General features: G+C 41.0%; 1 protein-coding gene across 2 annotated transcripts; it reads right to left on the bottom strand.

Moving 5' to 3' along the window:
- Positions 1-65: 65 nt before the first annotated feature.
- Positions 66-15,838, bottom strand: CEP95 (centrosomal protein 95). Of its 2 annotated transcripts, none has more exons than XM_082067087.1 (22): positions 15,646-15,838; positions 14,118-14,246; positions 13,009-13,116; positions 12,380-12,490; positions 11,457-11,565; positions 10,872-10,981; positions 10,025-10,153; positions 9,447-9,658; positions 8,974-9,043; positions 8,259-8,305; positions 6,955-7,067; positions 6,460-6,589; positions 6,162-6,276; positions 5,366-5,544; positions 4,994-5,086; positions 4,068-4,218; positions 3,112-3,272; positions 2,538-2,612; positions 1,872-2,024; positions 936-1,082; positions 769-840; positions 66-695 (listed from the first exon to the last, which is right to left on the bottom strand). In XM_082067087.1, the coding sequence occupies exons 1-22, from the start codon at positions 15,665-15,667 to the stop codon at positions 519-521; spliced, it is 2,613 nt and encodes an 870-aa protein (XP_081923213.1). In that variant the 5' UTR covers positions 15,668-15,838; the 3' UTR covers positions 66-518. The 2 variants fall into 2 exon arrangements, with proteins under 2 accessions (XP_081923213.1, XP_081923212.1); XM_082067086.1 differs by having other exon boundaries at positions 6,955-7,076; positions 15,646-15,837.
- Between the last annotated feature and the right edge of the window lie 1,391 nt (positions 15,839-17,229).

Below are 17,229 nucleotides of genomic sequence, written 5' to 3' on the forward strand. Positions count from 1 at the left end.
AACAGCATCAATGGTTTTAAAAGTTTTAAGTTTTTCTTTAATATTTACTTTAAAATGCAACAAAATCGTTTTGAAGTCACTCAAGTTTATTTCAGGAGAAAATACTTAAAATTTGGTGCCTGTTACCTACAATAAGGATTGTGCTCAATGTTTAAGTCAAACAAAAAGGGTCTTACTTCTGGTTTCATGTCACGGTGTATGTGTCCTGGCAGGGACTTTCCAGCTCCAGCACCAGCGCGGGGACACTCAGCTCTCAGCTGTTTGGTACCATCGCCTCGCCAGAGCACACGGATCACTCTGTGCAGAGCTCAGCGCCATCTCAGCCTGGCTAAGAGGTAGAAAGTAGCTTAAAAACTTCATTGGTGATCATAAAAGTGCTGCAGAGATCCCAGATCCCAGCAGCTCTGCCTGTCACATCAAAATGACAGAGCGGGTACTTCAGAGAAAACCAGTCGTGCACCATCTTCCTGTTCCAGCAGCTCAGGTTCTCATCATCTCAGTGATATTTACTGGGAGTCTCACAAGAAACGGCTTTTGCTGTACTGAAAGGAAGCCATCTGAAGTCTGGATTTCAGTCTGTCTGCTTCTAGCTCTTGAAAGAAGGTGTCATCATCGCTTTGCATTATTGCTGCTTGCAGCTGCTGTATTTCCTTCTCCATCCTTGATCTCAATTCTCTCTTTGTTTTCTGTAGCATCTGAAGGAAATAGGAGACGTTAGCCACGGCACATAAAAAGAAGAGACATCTACCCACAATTAAAAATACATACTTGTGCTTGTGCTTTCTCTCTGGTTTGGATTTCTTGGCGTTCTTGAGATAAAGCTTCTGCTAGCATGGAAAACTAAGCATAACACACGTTTGAGTTGAATCAATTAAAGAAAGGAAAGACTTCTAGTGTAAAAAGAATATGAATGGTCTTTGCAGACAAAGCTTTACCTGATCTTTGTAATAGTTCTCCATAGACTCCAGCTCATTGAGATGCTCTCTCCTTTGCTCAGCACGCTTCTCCTGCGCGTATGCTCTCAGGTCCTTCAGCCTTTGCTTCTGAATTTCTAAGCCTTCTTCAAATAAGTTCTTAAATATCTGCCAGCAATTAAAAGAGCAAACCTGAAACTTTCCCAGAAACTTTGAAGTGTAATTTACACCCTGCATTCTGCTCTCTGGCTCCAGGACCTCCATCCGGATTTCCAGCAGCAGGAAATCCAGCCCGCGCTCAGGCTTCCCGCCTGTACACACACCACTGCCCAGCTACAGCGCAGCCTGAGGCAAACGGTTCTCAAATCACTAATAGTGGATTACGCGCTGAACTTCTACTCTTTTATTTTAAAACGTGCAGGAGTAGATACAGAATTCTCAATGTGTAATAACTGCTTACTTTCCTTAGCTCTGTCCAGCACTAATTAGAGATCACATCTGACAAAAAGTCCCCTTTGTTTAACAAATATAACTGAATAACAAAGCTGTCGTTTTGATCAGTTCCTTTAACTGAAGATTTAGATGGTTTTCTTTGGATAGGAACTATAGGAACAACTTCTTAATCCAACTGTTTCTGAAAACTCATTTCCCCAATTTCTCGTGTTACCAGCCCTGGTTTTCCATACTGATACTTCACCCCCTCTCCTCCTAAAGCATCTTTCCTTGGTTTACAGTGTTTTGCCCTGAACTGTATCAGTGTTTCCAAAGAAGGAACCTTTCCATCTGTGTCCTTGAGTGATGAACCACTTAACCCTGGCTCTTGCACTCTGGTTACTTCACTTGCCCTCTCTCCACTTGTACCATTATTTGAACTACTGGACTATGGGCTCTCAGCATGGGGGTCCAAACAAAAAGAGAAGAACTCCACCCTTGCAGAGCAGGACATCTCGTACTTACCCTTTCTTCCCGTGTCCTAGCCCGCATCATCTTGGCACGCAGCTGGACCCGGTAATCTTCATAATATTTCCTGGCTCGAGCAATTTGCTGGCGTTTCTCTCTCACTTTATTCTGAGCCCATTTCTGTCGGCCGATACGTTGCTTAAATTCTTGCTAAATGGAGAACAGTAGCTGTCAGACCAAGCTTCCAACAGATCTTGCTGCAGGCAAAGCTTTGTTAACCGTTGCTAAATAAACAGGGTCCTTTAGTAAGGACCTTCTCCCTACCCCAGTTTTACTCTGCACTTGTAGCTTAAAGCTTTAGGCACCACTGATTTAGCAAAGCGGTGCCAGGATGAGCACTGTAGCATTAAGGAGTCAGCATTGCCATGGGAACTGGTGTTTTTCGCAGCAACAGCAGGAGCTTTAAGTTTCTCCTCCTTGCAAATTCTTAGAATTTGTTTGCACTTTTAAAGCAGCAGTGCAGTGTAATAACAATACTCCATTCCCATGACCTCAACAGCCACATGGCAAACAGGTTACATGGCATTTGAGACCACAGCTACTTGAGAGGCATCAAATTGTTGTAAGATAAAAAGCCGCTTTCACGGAACAGAAAATATGCATTCTAGTTAGCTCAACGTGAAAGTTTTCTATTATGTAACAAATCCTCTTCAAAGAACGTACCAGTCTCTTGTTATGGGCTTGATCTTTTTTAATAATTGCAACAAGAAGTTCATGCTTCTTCAGGGCTTGTTGAACCTGGAGGTTTAAGAAAAAGTTAGACTTCCATCGTTCTGCAGGACAGGCAGTTGGGGGGAGTTTTAAACACTGCCCCTCTGCCATGTTTCGGTCTCTATGTTGAGAGTTACCATGTGTAAGTCGATCAACTTTTGTATCCATCTCATAACTACCTTTTAAACTAGAAGACTGTTCAGAACTAGCACTTGAAACTGCAAAATGCTTTTATAAAAAGCAATAGCAATCCTAGGCAATAGTAGATAAACTAGTACGAAAAATGAACATTATATTCAAGTGGCTGATAAAAAGTTGAATCCACATCTCAAGGTATGTACATCCCTATTTAACTAACCAAGCTCAGATAGAAATCCTTTCATATTGTGCTTTGGATGTGCACGTACCCTATCTATGCTGCATAGAAAGGGTCAGGATGCTTTTAGTATGCACTATAAACTGCCGGCTGTCCTGTCGGAGGTGCTGTCCCTGCTGAAAGTCTGAAGGAATGAATAAGAATGCTCACTTCATCTTGGAGTTTTGGTCTGGATCTGCCAGAAGCTGCCTTAAGTTGTTCAGTATGTGCGAGCTGCTGCCGCCACATCTTATTCATCGTGTGGTGGGAAATATGCAGGTGGGGAAACTCTTCCAGTAGCTGAAATAGGAGGCCATCATCTCTTACTTTTGCTACAAGGTAAAGACAGATGTAAGCAATAAATTCCTGGAGCATACATTAGTGGTAAATTCCTCCAGACGGCGTCAGCCTACGTTATGAAATAGTTTAGACTGAACGCTATACACAACTACCATGCTGCTGTTACAACATCAAGCTAAACCTGCAGGATGTAACATCACTGTCAGTGCAGCAGCAAAGTAATCCCAAGGTTTTGTTAGGTTGGTCTGAGTTTTGTTTTCATGCTCAAGAATTGCTGTTACAGTTCAGGCATTATTTCCTGGATTATGCCTTGATTTTACACATAAGCATGCACAATGCTGTTTACCAAAACAGCCTGCGCTTTGCATGTTGGCAGCACTTGCTCAGCAAAACCCAGGGCAGGGTCTTGCAAGGAAGGTGATAGCAAAGGAAAGATCCTGCTCCACTACCTGTATGTGGCTCAGCACCAGCCCGCTCAAGCTAAAGGCTCAATTTTAAATCTGATACATGCTCAGGGGAAAAAAGCCTGACCTCAGACTATAGTGGAGCAAGCACAGGAGTAGCAGTAATGGAAACAAGCCTTGAAAATAATCCAGGGGATTTTAAGGAGGTAGCAAATGGGTCAGAGTTTTGAATGTGAACTGATGGTTTACATTCACTTAAAGCATTATCTTCCATAACAAAAACCCAGACATATAGAGGTTATAAAAAGGGGAAAATGCTACAGCTGACTGGTATATATTGGACTGATGCCTTTGTTCTTGGAGTTCAATACATGCTTTCAAAAAATGCCAGTTTTCCACCAAGTATAGTTGTGCAGTTCTTACTTGGAGCTGCTTTCTTTGGCTTCACAGTCCCTCGGTTTGGAATCCACTGGCTGTATTTGGGATTCCGAGGTGTGGTTTTTCTAGAATAAACTTTCACTGGCTGAGGCATTTTTGGAGGTTCTCTAAAGATGTTTTCTTTGTATTCTTGTTCCTTAGGAGCAGATGTTAAACAGATGGAGAACAGGTATGAGAAGGGAAAGACTGATAGATCACGTAGTTTGGATATCAGAATTTACATGTCTTTGAAACTTCAAAATGAGAATTTGGACATATTGCACTGGATTCTCTAGGACAGAATTTACCCAATGCAGGTCAGGGTTCAAATGGAGGTTAAATCTCACTATTTCATAACCTCATCCCTTCTGCAGAACTTCATCTTACTGCAGCAGCCTATGGTTATGAAAAGGGCCAGCGCAGCCTGCAGTAGAATGATGGGGCTTTTCAGCTCAGGTTCTTTGCTGTTTCAGTAATAAGAAAGAGCAGAACCCCCCTCATAACATTAGAGAATCATCCGTGCACAAACCCAATTTTTAGAGTATTTAAAAAAGACTCTATGTGCTGGTTTGACTCTGAAGTTCAGGGCCGGCTATGGAAGTTGCTTCCTTGCTCACTTGGCTTTAATTCTTTAAATCTGTGTGTCCTGAAGTTACTACTTCATGTGAAAAGCATGGTGGTTGTTACTGATGAGAACAGGTGTTATTCTTAATACATACAAGTGCTGAAACTTCTAAAACGAGTTGTCTCTTGGGCCTACCTATCTCAGGAAAAGCTGCCCTTGTGTTCATTATTCAGCAGTACACAGTGCTGGAACTATGACACTGGAAGTCCAGGAGTTTTTGTAGCACATACCCAATGTCTGGACAGATCATCTAGACAAATTTAAACAAACAAAACACAATCAACAATCACCGTAATGCATCACATACCATTTCCTTGATGACTTCTCTGAGCTTGGAAAGTCTAAGCCTCTCCCTAGCTTCATAAATCCTTAGTTCATCTTCATAAGCTTTAGCAACCATCTAGAAAATAAAAATACGAAGACTTTTCAGAGAAAATAATCAGTTCATATGACCACCTCACTTAATTTTTTGGTGTATGGGTCAAAGTAGCTTCTTCCACTTTAAACTCTGGTATTTTTTTTCAAAATTTGGGGGTTAAGTCTTTTCCTCAGCAGTCTATAGATGTAACAGTACATCATTACTAAAGTAGGCCAGATGCCTCCATTAAGAACATTCAGTTTTAATGCTTTTAGTATAACTCTTGGCAATAATGACCAATAGGTCTAACCTAGAAATTACCTTTGCTCTTTTTGTTCTTTCATCCCTTTCTTTTTGCAACTGGCTCTGTATTTTTCCTATTTGGCCTGCTCCATTACTGCAAAGTTGATCTTCCAACTCAGGAAAGAGTTGATGCTGAGATGAGGGTGAGGATGGCGAAAGGGATCGTGGCCTGCTCGGGTACCTTAGCTGTGGTGTGCCTGGAAGGAAAGGCAATTTGTTGAGTATCTAACTTGCCAAGAGACAGCAAAGGAAAAAGCAGCAAAGACAACTGAAGGCAGGTCAGGGTGAGAGACTGTCGATATGCCAGGGTCACAAACAGGGTCTCTTGCAATACAACGTTGTGCATGCAGATTAGATCAAGTTATATGATAGTTTAATAGCCTGCTGTACATATAGGGTGGTTATTTACTCATTGCCAGCACCACACACACAGCACAATATGTCTGTGAGACACCTAGATGTACCTGCTGTGTTCGGCACAGAAGAATCTGCAGTGAAGTGTGTTGTGAGCAGTTTAGAATCAGAGTCCTGTCAATGAGCTCTTATTCTGTCCCTCCCCCACGTTCTGTGCAGTTTGCAGCTGCGTTTGCCTTGTATTTTTAGTAAAGGTTTACCACAGCTACTTCAGTGTTAAATGCGAACTTACTTAATTGTAATTCTGTTACTCTTGCTCAGGTTTGGATGTAAGACAAAATACAGGTGAACTCACAATATAAAACTTAGTTCAATGTATCAGCTTTACAGGAGAAGGGTTTTTTTTAATATATTAATTTCCAACCTAATATTAATACTTAACTGGCGTAAGAATTGTTACCTCGCTCAGCTCTCCTTCGGCGATAATCCATGACGCTGTCGCTGTGCTGAGACAGCTTGTCGTCATCTGTCAGCTCTTCCTCCCCGCTGTGCCCCCCCAGAGCTCTCCTTAACATCTGTGGACAGATTGGGGCGCGGGGGGTCAGGTTCGACAGTTAATTCAAAATTCAGAGCAGTCTAAATTCAGCTGTTAGTTGCAGATTTCCTTTTCATCAATTTTAAATGCGTATTCTTGTTCTCTCCACTATCCTTCCTAACACAAGCTTGCTCAGATTCAACAAAGAATAGATTTCACTTACTGAATCTAGTTCATTTAACCTGCGAGAGAGTTTTTCTGACACTTTATGAAGTTCTTGCTCAGGCAGCTTTTCCTTGGTTGCTTTGTGGGAAAGAGACTCTTCAAGTGAATCTGTGGTAGAACTTTCATATCTGCTAAAAGAGAAAACATATTTAATTTCTGTTCCAAAAACTTGATAAGCATAACCTTGTGCAATTCCAGTTCACTGTTTGCATGAGCACATTTTTCTAGTATTAAGTAGAAGCTGATTGTGTAAATGCCTACACATCAGGGGAAACAGGAGATCTTTCTGTTAAAATTAATCTTTCACTGAAGATTTCACTTTTCATGGAGCCAAGGAGGAATAGATCTTATTTTAGCAGGGAGCAGAAGGTGGGGAGGCCATGGGTGGCCATGTATATTGAAGTGCTAGTTTGGTTCAGTACCAAAAAAACCCACAAAAAAAACGAACCGACCAATCAACCAACAAAAAAACAACCACCAAAAACCAACTTGCCTTTTCTTTCTAGGCAGATATTTAGATTCAGGTCTTGGAGCCTCTGTTGCTTGTTCAGTGTGTAGTGAGAGTTTTTGATGTGAAGAGGAAGAAGATGTAGAAGTCCCATATACCTGAGAAAACTAGGAAAATGAGTAAATTCAGATTTTATTAAGATCTTTATTAACATCAGAAATACCATAGAGTATGTGAGAGACCCTACAACAGCTTTTATAGGAGAACCATCTCAAACTCTATGATTATATATATATAAAGTAGTCTTATGTCCAAGTCTCTGACTGAAGATAGTATACTTTAGAGAATTAGATGTTTAAAGAAATAGACTAGCAAAAATACAGAAGATGAGGTCAAGCACCATCTACAGCTAAACCACTGAATCAGAAGAACAAGGTCTAGGTTAAGATATCCGAGTTTCCCCACAAACTACCTCATTAGCCTGGGACTAATGCCAAGTAATGCAACCAGGCTGAACCTCACTGAGCATGGACTAAGCTGCAATTCACAGCAAACGCTTATGTCCTTGTGCCATTTACTTACACTGATTTAGTGCTGCCTGATAACTTAACCGTTCGAACTGGAGTAGTTTGGGGTCGGCATGCATGTACTTGCAAATACACCAGTGGAAAACGAGTTTTAAACAATGTTTTAAATAGACAATGTAGAAGTAAAGGCTGTTGAAAGTATTGGAACAAAGGAAATCCGTGAGTACCTCTTGTGGTTACAGGAGGCAAAAGAAGTGTTTTCCAGAGCAAGGAACTCCCTACACAGGCATGTTTCTACAAGCACAGAAAGACATCTGCTAATCAATGTGTGGGTTGTGCATTAGTCAGTTTTTGAAAAGCAAAGGACAATGCAAGGAAATGAAATAACGTAGCCAGGCAGTTCAGTGTTCTTTACGAAGGGAGCAAAATCTGAATTTTATTGGAGTCTGAACAACCCCAGAAAACCAAAATTCTTACTAATTTAGAGTACTGATACACTTCAGAGAAAGGATATAACCATACTCTTGTGTTTTATGCAACTTGGATTAAACCCAAGTTAACTAGTAACCGGTTGGTTGTGATAAATTAGAACTCTACAGATACTGATACTTATACTTATTGGAGCAAACACCTCCAGAAAGAACTGATGTGACCTATAAACTGTATATAGTCATAGTCTAACATAATGGGATCACTGATGAAAGCAAGTCAAAAGCAGGTTAGAAAAAAGCCCAGAGGTGCCAAAATACATCAGGAGAATTAAAGAGAAATAAGAAAATATTGATTGAACTTCCACAAATAAGCTAAAGATGAAACATCTACCTTTGTCACATTGTCCTCAGCATCAGTTGATACCACCTGGTCTCCCACTGCGGAAGCAGAAGACAGGTAAGTGTTAGCTGATGGTATAGACCACACTGTGCCTACTAACGGGGAAACAAGTATAAAAAGATGTGATCCGTGGCCTTTTTAATTATTAATCCAAAGAGAACAGAATGACAAGGCAACTGTGCTTACACAGTTGTGACATTCATTTTGGTAATTTCGTGAGTTCTGAATGTTCAGTGTCATGGGAATGCTATGGAAACTCGAAAGGTAAGCAGCGTTTCCCAGGCAACAGAGAAAATAAGCATTGAAAACCAGCTCCTATACCTTTTCTACAATAGCAGTTAATGGCTTTTTCCTAGAGTTGAAAATGGCTTGTTTGGTCCATGTTTCTCTGCTCAGAATAAGCTCAGCCATGGGAGTCATCTGCTAGAAGAGATTTCTGTAGTACAGACACATCGTAACTGGATTAACTAAGGAAGGAGTTGAACTGGGGACACAGATTATTTTTCTCCGGCACAGTAAACAGCTTAAAAGTAACCTAGTTTTGTTTCTCTGTAAAACGGGTAAAAACACAAACTCGTGGCTGAATTTAGGAAAAAAAAAAAAATGCACTAGTAATTCAAAACTACGTTTCTTGTAGTACCAATAAAAATAAATGCAACATTTGACACCTAAGAGTTACCCTATAGGAAGTGAAATTCTCTCTCACCAGGCATTTTCCTTGATAGAGGAAGACTACCAGAAACATCTTCAGATTTTTGAGTAAGTGACTTTTCAAGCTGAAATAAAAAGCAACATGTTTTCTATACATTCACAAGAGAGTGTTGGCAGGAAGGTCATACATTAGGTTTGTTTGCAAATGGTAATCAATGCTGACTTTATACATAAAAATACTCTATAATTATTTTGTTTACTATACAGTAACTGTGCAGTGATGTTGATTATAGAGATGGGTATATACATGTATAAAATAAACGCATCCCTTCCTCTCTGGACACTCAGGGAAGAATGAAGCCACAATTCAAAATTCTTTGAACTGAAGATGAAATCTGACACATTTAGAAGTGTTCTTCGGAGACCAGCTGCTCCCATTCTGCAAGTACACTAGGAGGTTTGCAAATGAAAGCAGTATTGATTGCTGGGGAAAATAAAATAAATAGGATAGGCTAGGTTTTTACTTACAGGAGGAATTCTCACTCGACTGTCAGCCCAAGATTCTGAGTGGCTGGCTGAGCGCTGATACTCTCTCCATCCAGCATAACGAGCTCTGGCTTCCGAAGGCTGAAATGGGGGGAGCAAAGGGATGGCTTGCTGGATGGGCTCCCCAAGTTTTGTAGCACTGGCACCCACAATCTTTTCCTGAGGTTCAGTAGTATGAACAGACTCCATTGATCCTGAAAAGACAAATAAGAAAAACTTGCAGTTTATCTGTGAAAGCAGAATGTTTTGTATATTCTCCATATGTCTTAGATGGAAGGATCTAAATGTCTTGTGTTAACTGCCATCTCTGCTGGATTGCACAGAACAGTCCTGTAACATTTGTATGCCTTACAATGTTACTTTTCCTCTGTTTACAGAGATACACAGGGCACTCCCTGTCTCACTACTTTTGTAAAAGCATCAGGTTTTTCATGACCGCATAGATGTATGTATATAAACGTACATGAATATACTGCTGCCATAGTGCATGGGTGTGGCTTTGTGCATACACAGTACGTAGCTAACCAGGTAGGTGAGAGATCAGAAGAATGAATACTCACCATCTTCCTTTTCCTTTACAATGGCCCTTCCAGAGAAGTGTCTGAGTGATGTTGCAATAGGCTCTGAGCTTTGAGATTCTTCCACCTCCTTGTCCTTTCCTGTTGGTAACAGTTCAGGCAACTGGAATTCTGAAAGTGGTGTTTGAAAAAGATTTAATTAAGAACTACGATGAGTATGCTAATAACTTGGTGTTAGCAATCTGTACCATCATCAAAATAGGGCTGTTAAATTCCTACTTGTAGTTCTAGTCAATAAAAATCCGATAATTTGTAATGTTTCTTTATGTTTCTTGTTGGAGAGATTAGTAACAAATAATAAGAATATGAATATTCTTATAGGAAAATGGGAAGTAGGAATGGAATCCACGTAAGTAGTCTGCACATTATTTGTTTCAGAGCCACCCATAGTATTTTTAAGCGGCACACACTCCTTAAGAATGGACTTACTAGTCTTTTTGCAGTCTTAAGTAATGCTTCTTACACTGCAATAAATGCGATAAATTAATGGCTTCAGAAATCTCTTATTCTGCAGAAGAAAATCAAATACCTTTCTAGGGAGAACTGAATTAGTAGGCAAACAACAAACCTTTATCCAAATAATGTAGCTCAGGAGTCATGAAAATAGTGTCTGGAATACTTAAATGTACTGCAGCAAGATCAACTACAGGTACGTTTGGTATTGCAGGTTGTGGGTTTGGGGATGTGTTTTTTTTTTGTAAAAGAAGAGTTTAAAATGAAACAAAGTATTTGTCTGAAAGAAGTAACTTTTAAAAAAGAAAACACACCCAAAAAAAGCCTAAAAATGTTACTACAGAGTACTCTTAATTTATTTTTCACCCAAACTCACCTTCCTCTCTTTTGGAAAATGAGTAAGCAGTATCTCCAAGTCTAATTAATTCACTGGTGGATTCTGATCCATCTACATCAGAAGATGGAACAAAACAATCTGACTGGGACCTAAGGGGAACACAAAGCCATTAAATATTTACTCTAACAATCTTTGTCCCTTCAGCCCACAAGATGGAGCTGCAGAAAAGTGGCAACTCCAGGCAGCTGCTATTGCAGTGCAGGATGCAAGAGCCCAGCTTCTGCCGAACAAACCCGTGGCCAAGTCATGAAGAGAAACTGAACGCAGTTTAACTAGAATACATTAAGTTAAAACTGAGACAGAGTTTTTAACTTATTTCCTTCCACATGTAAAGTAAACTTAAGGGAAACAAAATGCCATCAGCATTCTCAAGAGCAAAAAAGTTCTGGATCTAATTTTAGCCTTCTTGCTGCCTGACTAAAGGAGAAAGTTACCTCACATTCCATTTGACGTATGTAATCAGTATGTTTCCTATTTGCATACTATAAAAACCCTGCTAGTTTCTCTACAGATACTGACAATCTTCTTGTGTATGTCAGTGCAAATATCTAGACTTGTTCTTACCCTTCAACTGTTGAGAATATTGAAGGTTGTATAGGGTGACAGGTATTGCTTTCCAGATGCTGTTGAGATGCAATTGGAATTTCATTATCGGATAGCACACCTGCATCATCTGTTAAAAATCAAGAGGCAATTATTTTCAGGAGAACTACTTCTACCTATGAACTAACAGGTATTATTGCCAATATCATCAAAACAGTTTAAGTGTAATAAATTATAATTATGATATCTAAAATGATGACATATAATTGACTCCCTTGTTGGGGAAACAACTTTTATGGTAAGTTCTGAAAAGCGATACAACTATTAATATTATATACCCTGATGTTTCAATTATAAATAACCCCTTTCTTCTTCCTCAAAATAATTAAATCCTGTACTTATAACTAGAAAATTTGAGGCATTAACACCTAGTGGCTGCTCGTTCACAAGAATGAAGCAGAAAGATTATGTTCTCCAATTCTTCCCTTTAAACAAGTTTTTGGGAAAAATAAACTATTTTATTGTTATTGTTTATTAAAATAAGGAATGTAAACAATCTGGCCACTGAAATCTCCTCCCTTCACAGTCACTTTCAGTCTGTCTCCTCTTCTGCACTGTCAAGGTCATAAACAAGACAAAACCACCAAATAAATCCTTGCTACACTGGAAACACCTTGAGTATCCCAAAACAAGGTTTCACAAAGCTTACATATTCCAATGGATATGATGCCCTCGAGCTGCTAGTGAGAAGAACAGCAAAGAAAGAGTGTTTTACCTATTATGGGAGCTGTATCCCATCCCTGAACATCAAGAACTATGGTCATGAGAACCTAACACAGCCCTCAGCAAGCTAACTTGATAGCAGACAAACTGAAAACGTAACTTGTCCATAATATAGTAGTACCAGAACATATCATCTTCAACTAGGACATCTGCCTACTCACCTCCATTCTGAGAAGATTCACTGGCTTCTTCTGTAAGATACTCTAACAAACCATCGAATATTTCAAGGAGGTTTCTGATAGATTCCCTTTCTCCTTTCACAATGTTCTCACCTGAAGAGAAGGTACTACCACATATTAATAATTAGTACTTCACAGAAGAAAAATGCTCAAAAGCAGGAGCTTTCTGGAGAAGAGTGCTTGGAAATTCTTGTGAAGGTGTCAGCTCAGAAGACAGCTGGTCACTCATTTACGGCTACATACATGAGCTTAAGGTATCTTAAAAGTTTCCTAGGATATTTTCAGTTCTAATAATTGCAAGTTCAATTTATCAATTTAATATTTTCTTATACATCCTAGCTACAGCATGAACCAAGTCTGTGGACCAGCAGGCAGAATTACAAATTGCAGCCATACGGTACAGGTACCAAATCAGAGATACTTCCTACCAAGCAAGCAGTTTTCATTCTGTGCAGTCTATTTCGTGCAAGACTATATGTACAAATACTCAATTAAAACTATTATCTGTAAGTATGAAAGTTTGCTTTACAATATATGGTACTTATAAAATGCCTACATCAAGCCACACAGATATTCAGCTGGTGTTTGCCTACATTAAAGCGAGTGCTTACCAGTGATATGCGACAAGCTGACCTGCAAATAGTCCAATGCCAGGGAATCTATTACTGCTTGTACATTATGTGCATCATCCTCTTGGCTTCTAGGAGTAGCTATGAAATCTATTCGAAATAAATAATAGATTTTAGGCTATCTAAATGGATAGCTTGTTGCAGATGTTTTGACTGAACTGCTTTAACTTTCACTTACAAGTTAGTATTTTTTCAATACCTCGTGTGCTTGGTGAAAAGCCCAAATATCATATGGTCATATGAAATCTGTTATAAACACTGAGAACAAACTTAGAACACCCCCTGGGAGATGTGAGGATTTCATCAGCTGAAGGATTACATTTAACAATAGAGACTACTAAAGGATTTTTCCTCCTTCGCTCCCAGCACACACAGCCAGTTCAGATTGTCAAACTGGAATCACAGTTTGTCTTAAGGTCTCTTCTTCCCCTGCAAGTGACTCGAGTTGGACTGCAATGTATTCCACTTAATTTAGAACAACATTATTTTTAGTTCTGGGCTTATATTTAACAGGACTTCTACCTCCAATAGCTGCCAGTTACCTCGGTGCTATTAAAATCTTCTGTGAGTCTTGACGCTTCCCAAGCACAACAGTTTACAGTGAAGTGAACAGAATTATATAGCCCTTGCTTTTTGTTGTCACTGAAGTCAAATGGACTTTCCTTAAATCAGTTAAATCACATTTTAGCTCTTAGCGGACTATAAGTATTGAGCATTTTATGAGAACAGGTTTCAGTATCAATACATTTTTAAAAGAAATTAATCAATTCACACCCTTCAAAGGTATTGTGCCTTTGTATGCCTCTCAAGGCCTAATTTTAAAAGAATAGAAAAATAAGTAGTTTTGCTCATGCTATAAGAGTGAACTCTCCTCTTTGCTGCCATTCATAGCAGCCAAAGAACAAAATGGCCAATATTACTTAAATCTTCTTAAAGAACGACAACCACGTGTTTGTCTTTGGAAGGACAGAAATACTTTTAAAACCCCACATCTGTAATAAGTTTTGCAAACTGGAATTTGCTCATTACAAAATATACAGAGGAGACAAACAAACAAACAAAAAAGCATGTTTAGAAATTCTCATTCCCACCTGGTACTTTTTCTCCTAAGATTGACTCATAAAGATGAACAAACACATCAGCACCACATTCTGAGAGACGCTTTATGTGCTGGTTTATGTGACAACTCCTTAAAAGATCATTGGCAACATCAACCCAATCTATTAAGAAGTAAAACATATTAACGTCAGAACTGAAAGACACAGAAATTAATACATGGTTAGTTACAGTGAAAGACAGAACCTGTTTAAGTGTCCTGGACTCCACCTGAAGTGGTGGGTCCCACTCATGCCTCCCCAGTCATACAAAATATTGATGTGTTGCATGTTTTCTGCTCCACACCCTGTTTTTTCAGATGGACACATGGAGAGCGAGGAGTGGTACAAACCAGTGTCTTGTTCACGTACACAGCACGCAGACCTGAGAGCTGGAGGCTGCTGAGGTGCCGCAGGCTGGGCACATTACCTTTTTCCTTCCACATAACACAAAGCAAATTTTTGTCTGGCCACATACCCAGGAATTCCAAACCTCAAAGTAAGCTTTGATATGTCTTTTATCAAGAATCAGAAATGATGTATGCTTTTTTGAAAAACATGAGCTTCTCTTGTAAAAGCCCAGTTTCCCTAATACTCTCAAGCAATGACAATGCTGCTAATGTAAGTATTCTTCATGAAAACTAAATTCAAGGGCTACTTTTATTAGTTCACTGTTTAGGGATCACAAGTACATGGACCTGGTGCCACCAACTTCACGCTATGTTGAGCACAACAAGATATGTGCACAAACAGACTGGTTTTCCCAGAATTTTGAATCACAAATCCAAAGTCCTTTTAAGTACACGTATCCTCTACAGTGTTCCATGTCACCCAATTCAAATACCAACTTGGAAAAAAAGCGTCGTCATCTCTGTTAGCCTGTGATCTCTTAAGGTTGGATCTTCCCCCTACATGTTGCTTTTGCAGACAAAACAGTATTTTAACATGTATTATTGAGGACTTTAAATTACTGAGAAGGGCAAAGTTATGTTTGGAAGAAAAAAAACAATTACTACAAAGGAAATTAACTTGTCTAAGTTTTACTCTTCTGTACACAGAGAGTATTACTTTTCCACTGCTTTACTCTTCACTTCCGGAAATCCCTATACCCTAACAGGTTAATAATTTCAGGTGCATGAAAGGTTAAAGCAGAACCTCCTACATTTCACACTGAATAACTTCAGCTGCTGTTCACCTCCAGCTGTACTGATTTAAAAGTGTCACCGGGGGGGAATAAGGCAAGAGGGGGGGGTTTACCATAAAGAGCCACAACACAAGAAAAAGACATCTTTAGAGAAAGGCACGTCTGAAGAAAACGGACAGTGTTGGGGATGCGAGCAGCAGGTGGGTGACAAGGAGAGAGAGGCAGCTCTCGCCTCGGCCTCCCTGCGGACTGGCTGCCCCTCTGGGCCTCGCACCCGCCCCACCGACCGTGCCCCGGTGGCGGGCGCCGAACACGTTAAGAAGGGAGAGGCGCCGGCGGTGGGGAGCCCGGCGATCTCCTCGGGAGCCCCGCCGCCCCTACCTCTCTCCTCCGCGCTGCCCATGGCGCGGCGCCTCACGCACCAACGGCCGCCGGGAACCGCCCCCCCCGGGGAATTCAAATAGACCTTCCCGGCGTCCTCTGTGCTGATTGGACAGGCTGCGCCGGAAGGGGCGGGTCCCCCCGCCGAGCGGTGTTGTCTTCCAGCGGGTTGTGAAAGAGCCGGTCGTCATGGAAACGGGGGGGGGAGGGGGGGAGAGCCTGTAACTCACAGCCACGCCGCAGCGCGGGTCACGTGGCCTTCCCCTCCCCCACTTCCCGGTGCAGGCACCGCGCGTCTGTCACGTGACGGGGGGGCCCTCGGTGTGGGAGCCGCGGCCCCCCCGCCATCCCCTCACCCCCCAAACCGGGCCGCCCTGCCCTGCCCGCTTGGAGCCGCCTGCCTGTGCCCCCCCGCCCCGGTGGCTGAGCTGCCGCGGGCACCACGGTGGGCTGGCCGGGGAGCGGTTCGGCTGCTGAGGGCGGTTGGCGGCACAAAATGGCGGCCGGGAGCCGCGGGCTGTGGGGGTTCCCGCGCTGGCCCGCCCTGCTGCCCTCACAGCGTGGCGGTTGTTGGTGTTTGCACAAGAGAAGGGAGGTTGGCCTCGGGCAAGGCGGGGGGAGCGGGGAAAGTTCCAGCGCTTGGCCTTGCAGGCCTGGCGTGTTTGCTGACAGCCGGAGATGGTGTTTACATGAAAGGGGTTAATGTACAGATGGAGAGTTGGTGTTACATCGGCAGGTGATGGAGGTTTTTATTTTTATTTATTATCACTGTGATACTGTGTTTGCTTAGGAAATACGGGTGACCTGATGGCTTTTGTGTGTGTCAGAAGTTTTATAACCTTTATTAAAAATAAGAGTTACAAGCTTTTGTCCAGTGAAATTTACTACTAACATACATGTTTTTGGAGACATTGAGTGGGGAAAGTGTATTCTCCTCCATACTAAGCAACAGCATTCTGTGTTCCTTAGGAATTATGGAATTTCCACATTGCATCAAGCCACACAAAACTAGAAATAATGATGCCCCTTATCCTTAAACTCCTGGAGTGTGACAGAAGCAGCTGAGATCCCAATTACGACTGTAAGAACAATGACCAGCAGCAAGTAAACATCAGTGACAAAGTGAGCTCTAACAGTAATTTGTAGAGCAATAATTCAAATGCACACCCTGCTTAAATAAACCAGCTTTTGTGTATATAAGCAAATGCATATCTACTAAACTAGAACCTAGATTTCAATTTGATACATGTGCAGCTCTGCAAAGCTGCGTTGATTTGTTACGCGTATGTTGGCTCAAAGTAAGAAGAGAGCTCAGGAAAATCAGCGATGTTTAACTTGAAGGGTGGAACACAAAACGAGGAAGTTGTTTGAAAGGAAATCAAAAGGAGTTACTTGCAGACTAAATATGTGCAGGCGAGACAGAGATGAGGTTTTGTGTTTTAGTCTTTTCAATTCTTTAAAACCTTAGCAAAGTTAAACACTACAGTAACAGGAACCACTAAAACATATACAAACAAAAAAAATTAAAAATAAGCTACAGTAAATGTAATGTGTACATGAAAAGATGGGACAATTTGCTGTTTC

This window comes from Streptopelia decaocto, assembly GCF_964273445.1.
Source record: "Streptopelia decaocto genome assembly, chromosome: 16".
NCBI lineage: Eukaryota > Metazoa > Chordata > Aves > Columbiformes > Columbidae > Streptopelia > Streptopelia decaocto.